Source organism: Monodelphis domestica, chromosome 3 (genome assembly GCF_027887165.1).
Source record: "Monodelphis domestica isolate mMonDom1 chromosome 3, mMonDom1.pri, whole genome shotgun sequence".
NCBI lineage: Eukaryota > Metazoa > Chordata > Mammalia > Didelphimorphia > Didelphidae > Monodelphis > Monodelphis domestica.
Genome location: NC_077229.1, coordinates 113,044,079 through 113,063,655, shown reverse-complemented (window position 1 = coordinate 113,063,655; position 19,577 = coordinate 113,044,079). Strand labels below are relative to the sequence as shown.

The 19,577-nt window shown below is 38.2% G+C and overlaps 1 protein-coding gene across 3 annotated transcripts in view; it reads right to left on the bottom strand.

Annotated features, from left to right (window-relative positions):
• TRAPPC9 (trafficking protein particle complex subunit 9) overlaps positions 1-19,577 on the bottom strand; it is a 1,102,825-nt gene that overhangs the window by 806,337 nt on the left and 276,911 nt on the right. For all 3 annotated transcript variants that reach the window (XM_056820755.1, XM_056820756.1, XM_056820757.1), the window contains one exon: positions 11,143-11,295. In XM_056820755.1, coding sequence (XP_056676733.1) covers positions 11,143-11,295 — 153 coding nt within the window. The remainder of the gene's footprint in view (positions 1-11,142; positions 11,296-19,577) is intronic.

The following is a 19,577-nucleotide window of genomic DNA, read 5'->3' as shown; positions in this document are numbered from 1 at the left end:
GGGCCACTTTTGTGCAGTCCTTGGTATGTCAAAGGTCACTCTTCTTGGCAGGGAAAAATACAAGGAAAAAACAAACTGTGATTAGTTATCACTGACTAAATAATCTACAATTTATATTCTATGGCTTCTCCTCCTCTATTCTGTAATACAGTTAAAAAAATTCTTTCTGTTGACCTTACCCATCCTCAGCTATCTAAGCTTATTCTGAACTGTCGCTGTTCTTATAATACCATCCCCTATGTTTTTAGTCATTCTCTTTAGTTGCCCTTGTTTCCATACATTTTTTAAAAAATCGAAAATGGTTGATGAGTTAGTTCACATCAATCTATTCAGAAAACTTCCCTTCTTCTGTTTTACCAGAATTGTCCCTCTTTTTCATCAAAATTTCCTTTGTAAAAGCTTTCCATCCCTCCTGGCATGACTTCTTTAGAAGAGGACTTTTAATGATAATGACAAAAGATAACATTTATATAACCCCCAGTATTTGCTAAGGGATGTGTATGTGTTATCTCATCTGAGCCTAAGAAAAGCTCAGTCAAGTAGACCATTACAGTTATCATTATCCCCATTTTACAGGTAAGGAAACCTAAGGCTTAGATGGATAAAGTGACTTTCTCACAATCATACTCAATGGTATCACAAAGTATTAATGACAGCAGCTCCCTTGGGAACAGATTGACTAGAAAGCTCAGTAATTCTCCACTACCATTGAGGTTTTTAAGAATTTGGTATGGCACAATCCAATCACTCACTATACTCCTGTTTCCATGAAAGAAACATATGGAAAATGCTTTTCCTTTTTGTTTATCAGATTTGCTTTACTTAGAAAAGGTCTTTGTAGGACTTACCAAACTATAATATCCATCGTCACATGAATATATCCTACCTTACCTGGAATGGCCTTCTTCCCACATCCTCATCTTGGCCAACTGAGATATTAACCATCCATTGAGCCGCAGAAACAATGCAATCTCCTTTATGAAGACTTTCCTGCTTTCTCAAGTTTGAGTCTTTTTCCATCTTACATCCGTTATATCTTTATAGTCCTCTTATACATGTATCATATTCCAATTTGTGATGCATTTATCCCTGTTCCTGTTCTATTTGTTTCTCTAAGTTGTAAGATCCTTAAAGCTAAAAATCAGGTTTTATTTATTTTGTATGCACCACTGCGTAGTCCAATTTACATCTATCAAATACTAATAACTATTTGTATCAATAGATATTTGCAACTGAACAAATAAGATGGATCTCTAAGAGGACTCACATTGTAAAATATGCAAACTGTCTGGGCACGTTTTGGATGGCAAGGCGCAATGCGCATTTGAAGAGTCACTCTAACCAATCTGTCCAGCATTCAGCTCCTCTCATGGCTCTGGTGATCTTTACATCCTGGATGTCTCACCAGCGTACAATGATGTAGTCAATGAGATGCCACTGTTTTGATCTTGGATGCATCCACGTTGTTTTATATTTGTTCGCCATTCTGAACACAGTGTCCGTGATGGTGAGTTCGAATTCTGAGCATTTGCTGAGTAGCAGTAGGCCGTTGTTCATTTTGCCCACGCCGTGTTTGCCGAGCTCTCCTTTCCATCTTTCATGGTCCTGGCCAACGCGGGCACTGAAGTCTCCCAGTAGCATCAGCTTGTCATTTGTGGGCACTGAGTGCAAGACAGCACTCAGGTCAGAGTAGAACTGCTCGATGGTCTCCTCTGTGCTGGTCAGTGTTGGGGCATATGCGCTGATGGTTGTGGCATATCGGTCTTTGCTGAGAAGCAAACGGATCTTCATGAGCCTCTTGCTGATGCCCACAGGCAAGTCTGGCAGCTGTTTGAGCAAACTGGTCTTGATGGCCAGGCCAACACCATGGATTCTGTCTTCATTTGTGGCTCTACCTTTCCAGAAGTGTGAATCTTGAAATTTCTCAGACTTGTAAACTTACATGGGACTATTCCCCATTTTAAACAGTGAAGCTACTTAGATCTAAAATGTGAGAACTCTACTTGTATCAGAAATTGGTGGACCTCTACACCACCCGTACTTAGGACTCCTTTAGGGGAGAAAACTCCTTGCTGAACAATGAGATGTGCTTACACCCATACTTAAGCCATGCCTATTTTTAAAATTAATACAATAGAGTGCTAAGTACCTATAAAGGTCAGGCAACTTGTGAATTTACAAGGAGCAAAGAGGTAAAAACGTATTCAGAAGTTTTTTCTGGTTCAAACTTACTAAAAGGATTAGTTGACTCAGCTGTGTTTTTTCTGGTTCAAACTTACTAAAGGGATTAGTCAACTCAGCTGTGAATTCAGAATGGGCTGTCCTTTGGAAAATGTCTACTGTGATTGATAGATGGAAGAACTTAGGGGAAGTGACATAGGAGAAAACCCCCTATATAAGAAAAAGGAATCTCTTGAGAAAGAATCTCTTGAGAAGAGGCTCTTGAGAGACAGGCTCTAAGGAGGATCCCTTGAGAAGAATCTCTTGAAGGACAATCTCTAAGGAGGTCTCTCAAGGGAGGCTGACTCTGGCTGGAACTCCCTCTGGGGAGACTCTGTCCCCCAGAATCCTTGCTTGAACAGATCTTATGGTGAGTGATAACTGACTGACTGATCTTTTCTTTTAGGACTTAGGCCTGGGTTGGCCAGGGCTACCTTGGGCCTGTATATCCTTTACTCATTATTTCCTTTTTTTTCTCTCTCTCTCTTTCTTTAATTCCTCATTGTATTACTAATTAAAATCTCTATAAAACCCAGTTGACTTGGCTATATTCATAATTGGGAATATTTCCCTGGCAACCACCTTATATTTGATTTAAAACAAGACACTGTAGTGAAAACATATTTTCTGCAGTCATAATTTACTTACCCACTCTTATATCTACTACAATTTATATCTTCCACTATTTTACTCATTACAGTTTACAACCTCAACTCTTTAACTCTTACAGTTTATAACCCCCCACTCTTTTAAATGCCACAGAAGAAGGTAAATCCAGTGGTGGGTTCGCTGAGTGATCCCTCTTCTGGTAAGCGTGTTTCACTTAATGCTGTGATGTTGATGTTATATCGCGCCAGTTATTTACCAATTAGAGCTGTTCTTCTCTCAGGTCTTGGGGTATTCTTTCTGTCAAGTAATGTCCTGATGTTTCATACTCCTAGTAGGAATTTCTTTGTATTTTGTTTCTTTTGATTTCAACCGCTTAAAGGGATGACCTGCCAGCCGCGGTGTGCTGACCGGGTGTTTGTAGGGCAGGCAATGTTTGGGACACCATTTCTAGTCCCCTCCCTTGATTAGGGTGAGCAGTGCTGTCCTAGAGAGGGCTGCTCAGTCGCCCAGGATGCTGCCAAACATCCCTGCTGCCCTTCAGGGCTGAGCGACCACTAGTCCGTGGGCCCCCTATGTGCAAGATCGTGACTACAACTGCCAGTGGTCACTGTAAAGATTAAAATTTAGGAATATTGGGGAGACTGAGGCAGGTAGAAATTAGTTTCTCTCTGCAAGGAGTATTATATTTTTTAGAGGTTTATTAAGAATTAAGGATTAAAGAATATACAAGTAAGAAACATGTGCCTAAGCCAGAGGCCTAGACAAAATAATCTCACATCATAGAAAAGACTCCTCTGTTCCAAAACGGAAGTCCAAAAAAGAGACCTAAAAGCTTTTGCAATCAGGTTAAATACCTTCTCAATCTCGGCCCAGGTGAGATTACAAAGCATTCTGGGGAAGTGGAGCAAGGAATTGTGGGGATTGAAATCCAGAGTTCAAGTCCAATTTTACACACCTCCACCTGTTGCGTCACCACTCCCCCATTGCCTCAGGTCTTGAAGAGGGTGGACGGAGTTAGGATAGATGAGTATGCACAAAGATACTTGTGCATGAAGGAGATTTAAGTGGAAAAGTCAACGCACAGAGACAGTCCCACTCTCTCAGAGTTGGAAGCCTGGGTCCAGTGGCATGAAAAATTGTTACATCTGGAGACTTCCTCAGCTGCATTGGATGGCCATGTTTTCTTTTGTGCTCCAACACGCCCTAAGCACTCCACAGTGCTTTGCTGCGTTGCCATCTCAGCCATTGAACCTTCTTGTTGGTTTCTTCCGCCTGTTCTGTCGAAGCAATATTCACATGCTGGGTGAGCAAAGCCCTGGTTCACCAGGGGTCTAAGACCCAATGGCTACCCTCACAAGGTTTAGCTGGCCTGTTGAAGCCTTTGCCCGGGTGTGGCCGCTGCCTCATGCTAGCAGCTACTGGGAGCCACAAGTGAGAGCTGGGTGTCAGGTGGGGGTCAGAGACTGGAGAGCTGCCCTAAGAGGGCACGAAAAGCCCTCCATACTAGAGATACTTCCCCTCCCTAAGCACCCCATACACCCCGCGCCCAGACATTTCACGCATTTTACAACGTGAGTCGTCTTAGAGATCCATCTTATTTGCAAACATTCCAGTCCTGCCTGCACAACAAGCTGTCTGCCAAGGGACCACTCACTGGAAGCTCAACCGAGAAATGGTACCAGTTCAGAGACGCAGTGAAGGAAACATCAAAGGCAGTCCTAGGCCCCAAACAACAAAACCACCAGGACTGGTTCAATGAGAACAACACTGCTATTGAAGACCTATTGAGCAAAAAGAACAAAGCCTTTATGGAGTAGCAAAATAACCCAAACCCTGATCCTAAAAAGGACAGATTCAAGTCTCTCCAAGCCACGGCGCAGCATGAGATCAGGAAGATGCAAGACCGATGGTGGGGAAAAAAAGGCAAAAGAAATCCAGCGTTTTACTAATACGAAAAACTACAAACAATTTTTCAGTGCCCTCAAGACTGTCTATGGGCCATTAAAACCCACCATCACTCCCTTGCTATCCTCTGATGGTGACACTCTCATAAAAGATAAAAAAGGCATCAGCAACAGGTGGAAAGAACACTTCAGTCAGCTTCTCAACCAACCCTCTTCAATCGACCAAGGGGCCCTTGACCAGATCCCCCAAAAACGCACCATTAAACAACTTGACGTCCCTCCTTCAATAGAGGAAGTCCGAAAAGCCATTAAACAAATGAGTGCAGGCAAGGCACCCGGTAAAGACGGGATCCCAACCGAGGTGTACAAGGCCTTAAATGGAAAGGCACTCCAGGCATTCCACATAGTGCTGACCAGCATATGGGAAGAGGAAGACATGCCCCCAGAACTCAGAGATGCCTCCATCATAGCCCTATACAAGAACAAAGGCTCATGAACAGCCTGTGACAACTACAGAGGCATCTCACTACTCTCCACTGCTGGAAAGATCCTCGCCCATGTTATACTCAACAGACTCCTGTCATCTGTTTCAGAGAAGAACCTGCCTGAATCATAATGTGGCTTCCGACAAGATCGCAGCACCATTGACATGGTCTTCACAGTGAGGCAAATGCAGGAAAAATGCCTTGAGCAGAACCTAAGTCTCTACATTGTCTTCATAGACCTGACAAAGGCATTCGACACAGTGAACAGGGACGCATTGTGGGTGATCCTCAGCAAGCTCGGTTGCCTAGCAAAATTCATCAAACTGATCCAGTTCTTTCATGTCGACATGACAGGGGAAGTCCTATCTGGTGGAGAAACTTCCGACCTTTGCTCTGCAAAGTCCTCCAACACAGCGGTGTAAGCACTGCAACGAAGCTCAAAGTGTATAATGCAGTGGTCCTCAGCTCGCTCCTGTATGGTTGCGAGACATGGACACTGTACCAGAAGCACATAAATCAGTTGGAGCAATTCCACCAACACTCCCTCTGGTCAATCATGAGGATCCAATGGCAGGACCGAATCACCAACCAGGAAGTCCTCGACAGAGCCAACTCCACCAGCATCGAATAATGGTCCTCAAAACCCAGCTACGATGGTCTGGACACATAATCCTCACGGACCCACAGCGAATACCAAGACAGGTATTCTATGGTGAACTGTCAGCTGGACTCAGGAAACAAGGTCGACCAAAGAAAAGATACGAGGATCAGCTAAAGTCCAACTTTAAGTGGCTGGCATGACACCAAAGCAACTAGAACTCTCTGCCTCTGACAGAAGCAGCTGGCGAACCCACATTCACCATGCCGCCACCTCCTTTGAAGATGAACGACGTCGACGTCTTGCCACTGCGCGTGAACACCGACACCAGGCCACAACCGCCCCTCCCGTAACAACTGGCGTTCCATGCCCCATGTGCCACAAACTGTGCGCCTCAGCCTTTGGACTCCAAAGCCACATGAGGGTACATCAATAGATGATAATGCACAAAGACAATAGTCATTCTCGGTCACCGAGAGACTACTATATATACTATACTGAACAAAGTATCTAACCTTCAACTATTCTGTACTTATATTTTATGCCATAAATTTTGTTGGAAAATGACAAGACAGCACTAGAAGAAACCTGATACATCATCTAGTCCTGATTCCTCATTGTACAAAAGAAGAAAATGGGGACCAGAGAAAGTGACAGTCAATATCACACAGTTACTAAGTGCAGAGCTGGAGTCTTAACACTAAATCTTTTGACTATGCACCCTATATACTTTATCCTATGTGACACCACCTTCCCAAACTTACCTAAACTCTCAAAGTACAACCAAAAACCCTAGTTAAACTAGCATTTTTGTTCATTCACTATCAATGTAGGATATTGAATTAATAATCATGTTTCAATTATATGTGTATTATATATTTATGTAAATTGAGACATGAAATGTTTTTTTTTTTCTATACACTTTTTGATAACCACCATTCTAAAGTTATTTAATAGCCTGCATTTTAGGAGATGGAAGAAGAGACAGGGTTCTTGGTTGATGAATCCAATTCTAGATTGCTCCACCAAAATCTATAATTAAATTGGCATGTAGCCGCTAATATGATAAATAAAACATTCTCTGGAAGACAAAACAAACTAGTCATTGTGTTCAGATTTCTGCTTCCCAGAATTCCAATCTGCACCCTGGAGCCTAAAAATATGGCACAGATGGCCAGAATCAGAAGCCACCATCACTTTTTCCTCCATTTCTCACATCCAAAACTTCACAGTTGGAAGACCATTTGTCAAGACCTACCACCTGGGAGAGCAACTAATCAAGCATTTCCAAGGCAGGTGTCAGTGCTATTTATTCCAAACACCCCTCTATAACTTCCTCCCCACAAACTCTTAGTAACCTTCTGTTTGCATACATGAAATTTTATTAAAATATAACATAGTAAAGGAATTTATAAACATTAAGAGGGAAAATTTTTCAAACTTGTAGAAGATTTCTCCAAAGTTCTAGTATAATATTAAATTTCTTTGAAGGTGCTAGATTTTAATATATTAAACAACAAAAATTTCCCCTAATTCTGTCCAAAATATTTTAAAACACCATTAGATGAATATTAAAGATGATATATACAATTTTTAAATGTCTTAAAAGTTATTAAACCTGTAAAATCCTAGAATCTCAAATAGGAAAGGTTAAAAGATAATCAAGTCCACAATCCAGGGATAAAGTATCAGTTTTGGATATGATATCCAAAGATAGGGAATTTACACTATCACATGAAAGCTTATTTTATTTCTGGAAAGTTCTAGCAGTAGTGTCTTCTTTAGAAACTATTAAGTGGAAATTGAATTATATTTGTTGTTTTCTGCCCCAAAGTAGAAAACAAGAAGTAAAACAAAACTTAGGAATATCCTTCTATTGGTGTAGAAGATTTAAAAAAAAAAAAAAGGTAAATTTTTGACTTGATTCAAGGAAAAACTGTGTCTGAAAATGGAATGGGTTCCCTCATAAGGTATGAGTTCCCCCAAAGCTATTAAAATATCAACCACTTGTCAAGAATACTGATGGGTATGAGCTTCAGTTATAGATTAGTCCAAATTTCTTCATTCCTTTCCAGGATGCAGTCCTGACTCTCTGGGACTTTCTCTGAAATTACCCCAGGAAACGCTTCACCCTGAAAGTTCACTCCATTCCTAGAGGGATATACACACAATCACCAATCTTCCTCCCTCTAACTCTCTGATTTCTCCCATTAGCCCTATTTGAAGGAGGCCCACCTCAGGCATGTCTTTATTCCTCTCCAGGCTACACTGCTAAATCTACATACTTTTTCTACAAAGTTCTTATGCCTATTATCCCCAAGCTAGGTAGCTCCATTTGGTGTGACCTTTTCTATTAGAATAGAAGCTCCTTAAGATCCATGGCTATCTTTCTATCAGCTTTTAGTTGTATTCCCATCACTTAGTTAACACAAAGTTAACATATGGAAGGCACTAGAACTAAGAGGAATTAGAAAAGGCTTCTTAAAGAAGGTAGGATTTTAGTTGGGCCTACCAGGTCAGTAGGCAGAGATGAGGAAGGAAACCATTCCAGGCATGGAAGATAGCCAGAAAAATGCTGAGATATAGAATGTCCCTTTCATGAAACATTCAGGTGACTGAATATGTGGAGGTGAGCAAGGTGTAAGAAGACTGAAAATATAGAAGGGAATTAGATTATGAAGGGTTTTGTATGCTGTGAATCTCAAAAATTCTCAGACCCTACTTCATAAAATTTAGTTAAGACCATTCCCCATTTAAACAATGAAGGTACTTGATCAGGAATGTGGGAACTCTACTTCACCATACTTAAGCATGCCTTATGGGAAGATAAAGTTGTAAACTCCTTGCTGAACAATGAAAAATACTTAACCCATACTTATAGTAAGGCAAAAGCTCTTAAGCTGTGCCTATTTTTAAATCTAATACAAAAGGGTGCTAAGTACCTATAAAGGTCAGGAAACTTGTGAACTTGCAAAGGGCAAAGAGGTGAGAACTTACTCAGAGATTTTAGTCTACTCAGGTGTGAATTACTCAAAAGTTTAGTCTACTCAGGTGTGAATTAAGAATGGTCTGTCCTTTGGAAAAGTCTACTGTGATTGGTAGATGTGAGAACTTAGGGGAGGTGACATAGGAGAAAATTCTCTTTAAAAGGAGCTAAAAAGAGGTCTCTGGAGATTGAGCTGGCCAAAGCTGAACTGGTGTCTCTCTGAACACTAGAATCTTGCTTGGGACAAATCTTGTGGTGAGTGGATAAAAGACTGACTGATCTTTCTCTTAGGGCTTGGGCCTAGGCTGGCTTAGGCTAGCCTGGGCTGGCCTAGCCTTTTTCTCATTGTTTCCTCTTACTCTCACTCTTTCATTAATTCCTTAATTTGTATTAATTAAAAATCTCTATAAAACCCAGCTGACCTGGGTATATTTCATATTTGGGAAATTTTCCCTGGCAACCACCATATTTTTTATTTGAAACCATATTTTCGCGGTCTTAATTTAAGCCAACCACTCATTTAACTGCCACAGTTTATGGCTCCCACTATTTTAATTGTTACAATGCCAAATGAAAGATTTTATATTTGACCATGAAAATGATAGGAAGTCACAGGAGTTTATGGAATGGGGGATTGTGGGGAGGGAAGTGATGACATTATTGGACTTTGTAGCATTATGGCTATACATTTATCACCCTCAAAGGAAGAAGTGATTTTGAGCTGGACAAGATGTTTAAGATGATTTAATGCAACTCACTCATTTTGTAGAATTAAAAAATTGAGGTGCAGGGAAGTAAATATGACTTGCTAATGAAAGTATAGACAGAATTCAATCATATCCTCATATAAATTTTTTAAAACGTAAAACTAAACGTACTTCCTTTAATAGTAGCAAACCACTCTGAGTTTGCATTTTTCTCTGTCCCTTACTAAACATATGACAATGGACAAGTAACTTATCCTTTCTGAGTCCCAGTTTCATTATCTTTAAAATGGAAAAAATATTTGCATAATCATCAGATCGTGGATTTAGAACTGGAAGGACCTCAGAGATCACCTACTCAGAGCCCCTCATTTTTACCCTTGAAGACCCTGAGGTTCCAAAAGGATAAATAACTTGACCAAGGACACAAAGGTAGCATGAAGTAGAACTGGGATTCAAACTCAGGACCTCTGACTCAAGTATTACATGATGGCCTCACTATCTACCTCATAGGACTGTAAGGATTAAAATTCTACATGAATATGATTTATCATTGTTATTACACAATTATTTTTATATTAATGAAGAGTCCCATGGGAAAACAGACATTCATTTTTTACTTTTTTTTAATATGGATAGACAAATGAGCCTCGTCTGGATGATCATGAATCTGTAATGACAAGGGACTTCATGAAATCAGTAAATCCACAGATGATAGCCTCTGAGGAACATCACCATCTTTAAGGAATCCCTCTTTGCTTTAGAATCAGTGCTGGGTCTCCTCCAAAACAGACAAATACCTTTCGTTAAAATACATCTTCCTGTCTTAATCTTTGCCTGATGATAATAATAAGCAAAGGATTGTTGAACAACAAAGTTATCTCTTCTACTTCATCTTTCAAGGTATTTTCTATGATTTTGACATGTATAGAGACAATTTATAGAGCTTGTCCTGGATTGAATGGAAAAGATGAAGAGAGTAGGTTTTAGAAAATGGGGAGGTTCTTTTAATAACTTTTGGAACAAAAGTCCTTTAAAAAAAATACTTACCTTCTATCATAATATCCTTTCTCAGGCAGAAGAGCACCAAAGGCTGGGTGATCAGGGTTAACCAAATTGTACAACGTTGCACAGCTAGGAAGTGTCTGAACCCAGGTCCTCCAAACTATTGGCCTGGTACTTTATCCACTGTCCTATCTACCTTGCCATCAAATGTCTATTCTTTAACATAAATATTCTAGTGATGGTGTGTGGCTCAACCAAGGACAATGGAGAGCATCCTGATGAGCTTGGTCAAGGAAAAACAAATTGCAAAGCAGGAATTGTGAAAGAGCAATGAGGTGAAAGATATCAGAGAAATATTTAATCAGAAGAGAGGAAAAAAAGATAGTCTATTTACATGGTAAGGTCAATAAACCACTGGTGAATAGTTTATGTCCATCCGCAATGTGTTCCTCCTGTTATCAATGTACTATGAAGAGAATTTGAACAATGCCCCCTTCTGTCAAATTTATGGACACAGACAATTTCTATCTTTACACAGTGCCTATCTAGCAGTGTCTAGCAATATAACAGACATTTGATAAATGCTTATGAATTGAACAGAGTAAAATAAAATGAAAAAAAAGAGACTTACCATCATTGAGATCTTGTAGGAGATTCTCTTGACAGGAGAAATCTAATTTCACTTTGATATTTACAGTGAATGTTGCTGTCTTTCCTGGTAGTAAGGGAAACTGAGCAAGTGTTTCTTCTAGTTTCCAACTTAAAAAGTCACCATACAGCTTTTCTAGAAAAGTCAAATATATGATAATTTTAGGAAGGAAATGTGTCACTGTTTAACAAAAACCAACTAAAATTAAAGGTATTTTATTTAGAGAAGTTTAATTCAATTTAACAATCATTTACTAAATATCATATAATTCCGGGGGACTATGCTGGGCACTAGAGATACCAAGTTGAAGTATGATACAGAGACCCTGCCTTTCATAAACTAATGATCATTTCAAAAGAAAAATTAAAATGTGATAATTCCAAAGAACCTGAAAATAGAGATGATACCCAAAGGAATTTAGAAGAGAACTAGGACCAATAAAGGAGCATTAAGGGGAAGCAAACAAATAATCTAAGAAAAAAATATAGCAAAAAGGGACATTCACATTGGACAATGGAATGTGTTACCTCCTTATGAAATGAGTCAACACGGGAAGTCATTAGGAGGATACAAGAGAAAATATGACTTAAGGCGAAAACAAAAGCTGTCAAAATATTTGAAGGGCCATTAACTAGAAGACGGATTTGAATTTTTCCATTTGCACCGACAAGTCAGAACTAGTAGCAATAAAAGATGAAAAAAGGTATATTTAAGTTTGAGGAAGGAAGAAACTTCCTAACAAAAAGAGTCATTCAAAAGTAGAATAGACAGACTTGGGAGGAAATGGAATCCCCCTCATTGGAGGTTTCTAAGAAAGGGTTGTATGACCAACCAGTTCTTAGGGACATTTTTACAAAGGATCTTCGTTGATTTAAAATAAATAGCCACTAAAGTCCCTTTAAACACAAAAATTCTTTAATTCCATAACTCCTTCTAAATACTGTGAAAGTAAATAATCTTATATGGGAGAGTAGAAAAAACCTCTAAGATACTTTACATTTCTGAGATGATATGATTTTTATAAATGGAACAAGCTACTTAATCTATAACTAAATATCTTCACGGTTCAGATCTAGGTTTTGCATAAGAAAAAGATTTCAAACAAATAATTCCAAGCTCCTTCTTGAGGTAGTAAATTCCAGTATTAGTGAAGATATTCAAGCAGAATTTTGGATGTTGTTGATTTAGGTAAAAACTGAGATAGATTTTGAGATCCATTCTGATTCTCAAAACATTTTTTTTTAATTCAAGAGTCAGCAGAGGCCTTAGGGATAGTCAAGACATATTCCTCATTTCAGAAATAAGAAAACTTCAAAGAGATGAAGTCATGCGAAATCAATCTGTTGGGAACTAGGATAGGCAGGGATGTTTCTTGGCATCTAATCCACCATCTTCTCCATGTATTCAAGAAATAAGATATTCTATGTTCACAAAATAAAAGACAGTCTATTTTCATGTGAATGACTCACTCATCAAAACAGATCTATATATTAAAATCTTACTAAGAAAAGTAGCAAAAACCACTCATTTGAGGAAATCTACCACATATGATATGTTTAAGCAAAAGAGAATCCATTCTAGACAAAATTCTTGAATAATCAAATTGAAAACAAAAGACAATATCACATCTTAAATTATTGCAATTAAAAAGAAGTTTCAGACAAAAATTCAATTCATACGCACATACTACATACCACAATAAAAACAAACATCTTATTAAAGATCATATCAGTATAAATTTTTTTAATCAGAAGATGTTCCCATAACAACTACTGATAGTGAATGATTAATAAATTTTTTAAAAGGATAACAGTAATCATTAAAGATAAAATAGACACTTTGAATTACATGAAATTGAAAAGCTATAAATATAGGATACTGCATGAAATCTTAGATGTTCAATGTGTTAGCTAGTTTACCCAAACAGTTCTCTCCCTCCCACATTCGCTTTCCCTCTCCCTGTCCCTTCTCCCTCTGAGGAAATAAGAAACCATATACTGAGAAATGTAGGTGATAATGAAAAAGTTATAAATATTTTTAAAGGCAGGTTAGCAAATGAGTAAGGGTTTAAATAATCTGAGTCAATGAATAAAAAGGAGACTATCTCATTCATTCTTTTATTCAACAAATATTTATGAATTAACTACAATGTGCACAACACTGTGTTAAGTACATGAGAAGTCATACAATTTAGATGAAATATGGTCCCCATATATAAATAACTATTCTACAAAGCATTTCATTAAAATCTAAAATATAGAAAGTACTGCCTGAGCTCCAAGAAAGGGAAGGTCTTTACCAAATGGGAAGGGGAGATGGGAAAAAGGGAATAGAAACTCATGAAAAGAGGAGTTAAGTGATAGGAATTCAATATACAATGTGGAGGAAGATATTGAAGGCAAAGAGAATAGCCTGAGGAATGAATGGAAGTAAGAATCAGTCAATAAGAATATATAAAGTAGAGAGCGTGGAAGTGGGGAAGCGGAGAAGCATTGGGAGGGAACTGGGGAGGGCAGTTACACAGAAAAACCAGCAATTCCTGGCCTCCCCGGGAAGACAGAACAGCTGAGGAGAACGGACAATTTGCCTAGGGCTAAAACCTCTGAACACCAGACAGACATAAGAAAAGCTAGTCCTCCCCAATCAGATAGAGATGGCAAACTCCACAGAAGCACAAAAGCCCCAAAATTCCAAGAAAAACAAGAAGAAGGAGGAGACTTTGGACACATTTTATGGAGCAAAAATACAAAATACAGAGGAGATAGAAGAGGAAACACAAGCAAATGCTCCAAAACCTTCTAAAGGAAACAGAAACTCTCCACAAACCCATGAAGAATTTGAATCAGAAATGATCAAAAAGATGGAAGCCTTCTGGGAGGAAAAGTGGGAATTAATGCAAAAGAAATTCACGCATCTACAAAACCAGTTTGACCAAACTGAAAAGGAAAACCAGGCTTAAAGGTCAGAATTAGGCAACTCGAAGACAACGAGCAAGAACTAATAAAGCAAAGCGAAAAGACCAAGAAATTAGAAGAGAACATAAAATATATCATTGACAAGGTCATAGACTTGGAAAATAAAGGAAGAGACAATTTCAGAATAATTGGACTACCAGAAAATCCAGAAATAAACAGCAAACTCAACAGTTTAATACAAGATATAATCAAAGAAAATTGCCGAGAGAATCTAGAACAAGGGGGCAATACAGCCAGTGACAGAGCTCACAGAACACCCTCTACACTAAATCCCCAAAAGAAAACTCCCAGGAATGTAATTGCCAAATTCCAAAGCTTTTAAGCAAAAGAAAAAATCTTACAAGAAGCCAGAAAAAGACAATTTAGATATAAAGGAATGCCAATCAGGGTCAGACAAGACCTTGCAAGTTCCACTCTAAATGACCGTAAGGGATGGAACATGATTTTCAGAAAGGCAAGAGAGATGGGCCTTCAACCAAGAATCAGCTACCCATCAAAACTGACAATATATTTCAAAGGGAAAGTATGGGCATTCAACAAAATGGAAGATTTCCAAGATTTTGCAAAGAAAAGACCAGAGCTCTGTGGAAAATCAATATCTGAAAAACAAAGAGCATGGAATACCTGAAAAGGTAAATATGAAGGAAAGGGAAAAGGAGAAAAATGTTATCTTTTTCTTTTACTCAAACTCTCTTCTATAAGGACTACATTTATAAAAATCTGTTTTTTTTAACATGTGGGGAAAATGTAATATGTAAATAGGGGGGAAAGAAAGAACAAATACAATAATCTTTCTCACACAAAGATTCACATGAGAAGGGGAGGGGAAGAAAACTCCTATAAAAAGGAGAGGAAGAGAGTTTTTACTGAACCCTTACTCTCAGGGAAATCAACTCTGAGAGGGAAGAACATCCAGATCCATTGGGATCTTGGAATTCTATCTTACCCAACAAGGGAAAGGAGAAGGGAAAAAAAACAAGGGGGGGTAGGGGGGAGGGAACACAAAAGGGGAGGGACTAGAAAGGGAAACATATCAAGCGAGGGGACTAGGGGGACTGATTTAAAGTAAATCACTGGACTAAAAAGGTAGAGCTGAAGAAGAAAGGTTAGAATTAGGGAAGGATAACAAAATGCCAGGGAGTTCACAAGTGACAGTCATAACTCTGAACGTGAATGGGATGAACTCACCCATAAAACGTAGACGAATCGCAGAATGGGTTAGAATCCAAAACCCTACCATATGTTGTCTTCAAGAAACACACATGAGGCGGGTAGACACCCACAAAGTCAGAATTAAAGGATGGAGTAAGACCTTCTGGCCTCAACTGACAGAAAGAAGGCAAGAGTTGCAATCATGATATCTGACAAAGCTAAAGCAAAAATAGACCTAATTAAAAGGGGTAGGGAAGGTAATTATATTTTGTTAAAAGGGACTTTAGATAATGAGGAAATATCACAAATCAACATGTATGCACCAAATGCTATAGCACCCAAATCTCTAATGGAGAAACTAGGAGAATTGAAGGAGGAAATAGACAGTAAAACCATATTAGTGGGAGACTTGAACCAACCATTATCAAATTTAGATAAATCAAATCAAAAAATGAATAAGAAAGAGGTAAATAAGTGAATGAAATCTTAGAAAAATTAGAATTAATAGACATATGGAGAAAAATAAATAGGGATAAAAAGAAATGCACCTTCTTCTCTGCACCACATGGCACATTCACAAAGATTGACCATACATTAGCTCACACAAACATGGCACACAAATGCAGAAAAACAGAAATAATAAATGCAGCCTTTTCAGATCATGAGACAATAAAAATAATGATCAGTAATGGTACATGGAAAACCAAATCAAAAACTAATTGGAAATTAAACAATATGATACTCCAAAATCGTTTAGTTAGAGAAGAAATCATAGAAACAATTAATAATTTCATCGAGGAAAATGACAATGGCGAGACATCCTTTCAAACCATTTGGGATGCAGCCAAAGTGGTAATCAGAGGTAAATTCATATCCCTGAGTGCATATAAGTAGGGAGAGCAGAGATCAGTCAATTGGAAATGCAAATAAAAAAACTCAAAAGCGATCAAATTGAAAACCCCCAGCAGAAAACCAAATTAGAAATCCTAAAAATTAAGGGAGAAATTAATAAAACTGAAAGTGATAGAACTATTGATTTAATAAATAAGACAAGAAGCTGGTACTTTGAAAAAACAAACAAAATTGAAAAAGTACTGGTCAATCTAATTAAAAAAAGGAAAGAAGAAAAGCAAATTAACAGCATCAAAGATGAGAAGGGGGACAGCACCTCCAATGAAGAGGAAATTAAGGCAATCATTAAAAACTACTTTGCCCAATTATATGGCAATAAATACACCAATTTAGGTAATATGGATGAATATATACAAAAATAAAAACTGCCTAGACTAACAGAAGAAGAAATAGAATTCTTAAATAATCCCATATCAGAAATTGAAATCCAACAAGCCATCAAAGAACTTCCTAAGAAAAAATCCCCAGGGCCTGATGGATTCACCAGTGAATTCTATCAAACATTCAGAGAACAGTTAATCCCAATACTATACAAACTATTTGACATAATAAGCAAAGAGGGAGTTCTACCAAACACCTTTTACGACACAAACATGGTACTGATTCCAAAACCAGGCAGGTCAAAAACAGAGAAAGAAAACTAGAGGCCAATCTCCCTAATGAATATAGATGCAAAAATCTTAAATAGGATCCTAGCAAAAAGACTCCAGCAAGTGATCAGAAGGATCATTCACCATGATCAAGTAGGATTCATACCAGGGATGCAGGGCTGGTTCAACATTAGGAAAACCATCCACATAATTGACCACATCAACAAGCAAACTAGCAAGAACCACATGATTATCTCAATAGATGCAGAAAAAGCATTTGATAAAATACAACACCCATTCCTATTAAAAACACTAGAAAGCATAGGAATAGAAGGGTCATTCCTAAAAATAATAAACAGTATATATCTAAAACCATCAGCTAATATCATCTGCAATGGGGATAAACTAGATGCATTCCCAATAAGATCAGGAGTGAAACAAGGATGCCCATTATCACCTCTACTATTTGACATTGCACTAGAAACACTAGCAGTAGCAATTAGAGAAGATAAAGGAATTGAAAGCATCAAAATAGGCAAGGAGACCAAGTTATCACTCTTTGCAGATGACATGATGGTCTACTTAAAGAATCCTAGAGATTCAACCAAAAAGCTAATTGAAATAATCAACAACTTTAGCAAAGTTGCAGGATACAAAATAAACCCACATAAATCATCAGCTTTTCTATATATCTCCAACACAGCTAAGCAGCAAGAACTAGAAAGAGAAATCCCATTCAAAATCACCTTAGACAAAATAAAATACCTAGGAATCTACCTCCCAAGACAAACACAGGAACTATATGAACACAACTACAAAACACTCACCACACAACTAAAACTAGACTTGGGCAAATGGAAAAACATTAACTGCTCATGGATAGGACGAGCCAATATAATAAAAATGACCATCCTACCCAAACTTATTTATCTATTTAGTGCCATACCCATTGAACTACCAAAATACTTCTTCACTGATTTAGAAAAAACCATAACAAAGTTCATTTGGAAGAACAAAAGATCAAGGATATCCAGGGAAATAATGAAAAAAAACACATATGATGGGGGCCTTGCAGTCCCTGACCTTAAACTATATTACAAAGCAGCAGTCATCAAAACAATTTGGTACTGGCTAAGAGACAGAAAGGAAGATCAGTGGAATAGACTGGGGGAAAGCGACCTCAGCAAGACAGTATACGATAAACCCAAAGATCCCAGCTTTTGGGTCAAAAATCCACTATTCGATAAAAACTGCTGGGAAAATTGGAAGACAGTGTGGGAGAGACTAGGAATAGATCAACACCTCACACCCTACACCAAGATAAATTCAAAATGGGTGAGTGACTTAAACATAAAGAAGGAAACCATAAGTAAATTGGGTAAACACAGAATAGTATACATATCAGACCTTTGGGAGGGGAAAGACTTTAAAACCAAGCAAGACATAGAAAGAGTCACAAAATGTAAAATAAATAATTTTGACTATATCAAATTAAAAAGCTTTTCTACCAACAAAACCAATGTAACTAAAATCAGAAGGGAAACAACAAATTGGGGAAAAATCTTCATAGAAACCTCTGACAAAGATTTAATTACTCAAATTTATAAAGAGCTAAATCAATTGTACAAAAATCCAAGCCATTCTCCAATTGATAAATGGGCAAGGGACATGGATAGGCAGTTCTCAGATAAAGAAATCAAAACTATTAATAAGCACATGAAAAAGTGTTCTAAATCTCTTATAATCAGAGAGATGCAAATCAAAACAACTCTGAGGTATCACCTCACACCTAGCAGATTGGCTAACATAAGATGACAGCAAAGGAAAGTGATGAATCCTGGAGGGGATGTGGCAAAGTCGGGACATTAATTCATTGCTGGTGGAGTTGTGAACTGATCCAACCATTCTGGAGGGCAATTTGAAACTATGCCCAAAAGGTGCTAAAAGACTGTCTGCCCTTTGATCCAGCCATAACACTACTGGGCTTGTACCCCAAAGAGATAATAAGGAAAAAGACTTGTACAAGAATATTCATAGCTGCGCTCTTTGTGGTGGCCAAAAACTGGAAAACGAGGGGATGCCCATCAATTGGGGAATGGCTGAGCAAATTGTGGTATATGTTGGTGATGGAATACTATTGTGCTAAAAGGAATAATAAAGTGGAGGAATTCCATGGAGACTGGAACAACCTCCAGGAAGTGATGCAGAGCGAGAGGAGCAGAACCAGGAGAACATTGTACATAGAGACTGATACACTGTGGTATAATCGAACGTAATGGACTTCTCCATTAGTGGCGGTGTAATGTCCCTGAACAATTTGCAGGGATCTAGGAGAAAAAAACACCATTCATAAGCAAAGGATAAACTATGGGAGTAGAAACACCGAGGAAAAGCAACGGCCTGAATACAGCGGTTATGGGGACATGACAGAGGAGAGACTCTAAATGAACACTCTAATGCAAATATTATCAACATAGCAATGGGTTCAAATCAAGAAAACATGTAATGCCCTGTGGATTTACGAGTCGGCTATGGGGGGTTGGGGGGAGGAAAAGAAAATGATCTTTGTCTTTAATGAATAATGCTTGGAAATGATCAAATAAAATATTATAAAATTTTTAAAAAAGAATATATAAAGTACAAGCTATGCTAAGGGCTAGGAACCAAAGAAAAAGTGAAAACAGCTTACTGTCCTCAAAGAAGCTTGCATTCCAACAGGAGAGACAGCATGGACATGAACCAGTATATACAAGATACATCGAGTATATACTAGAAAATCTTATAAGAA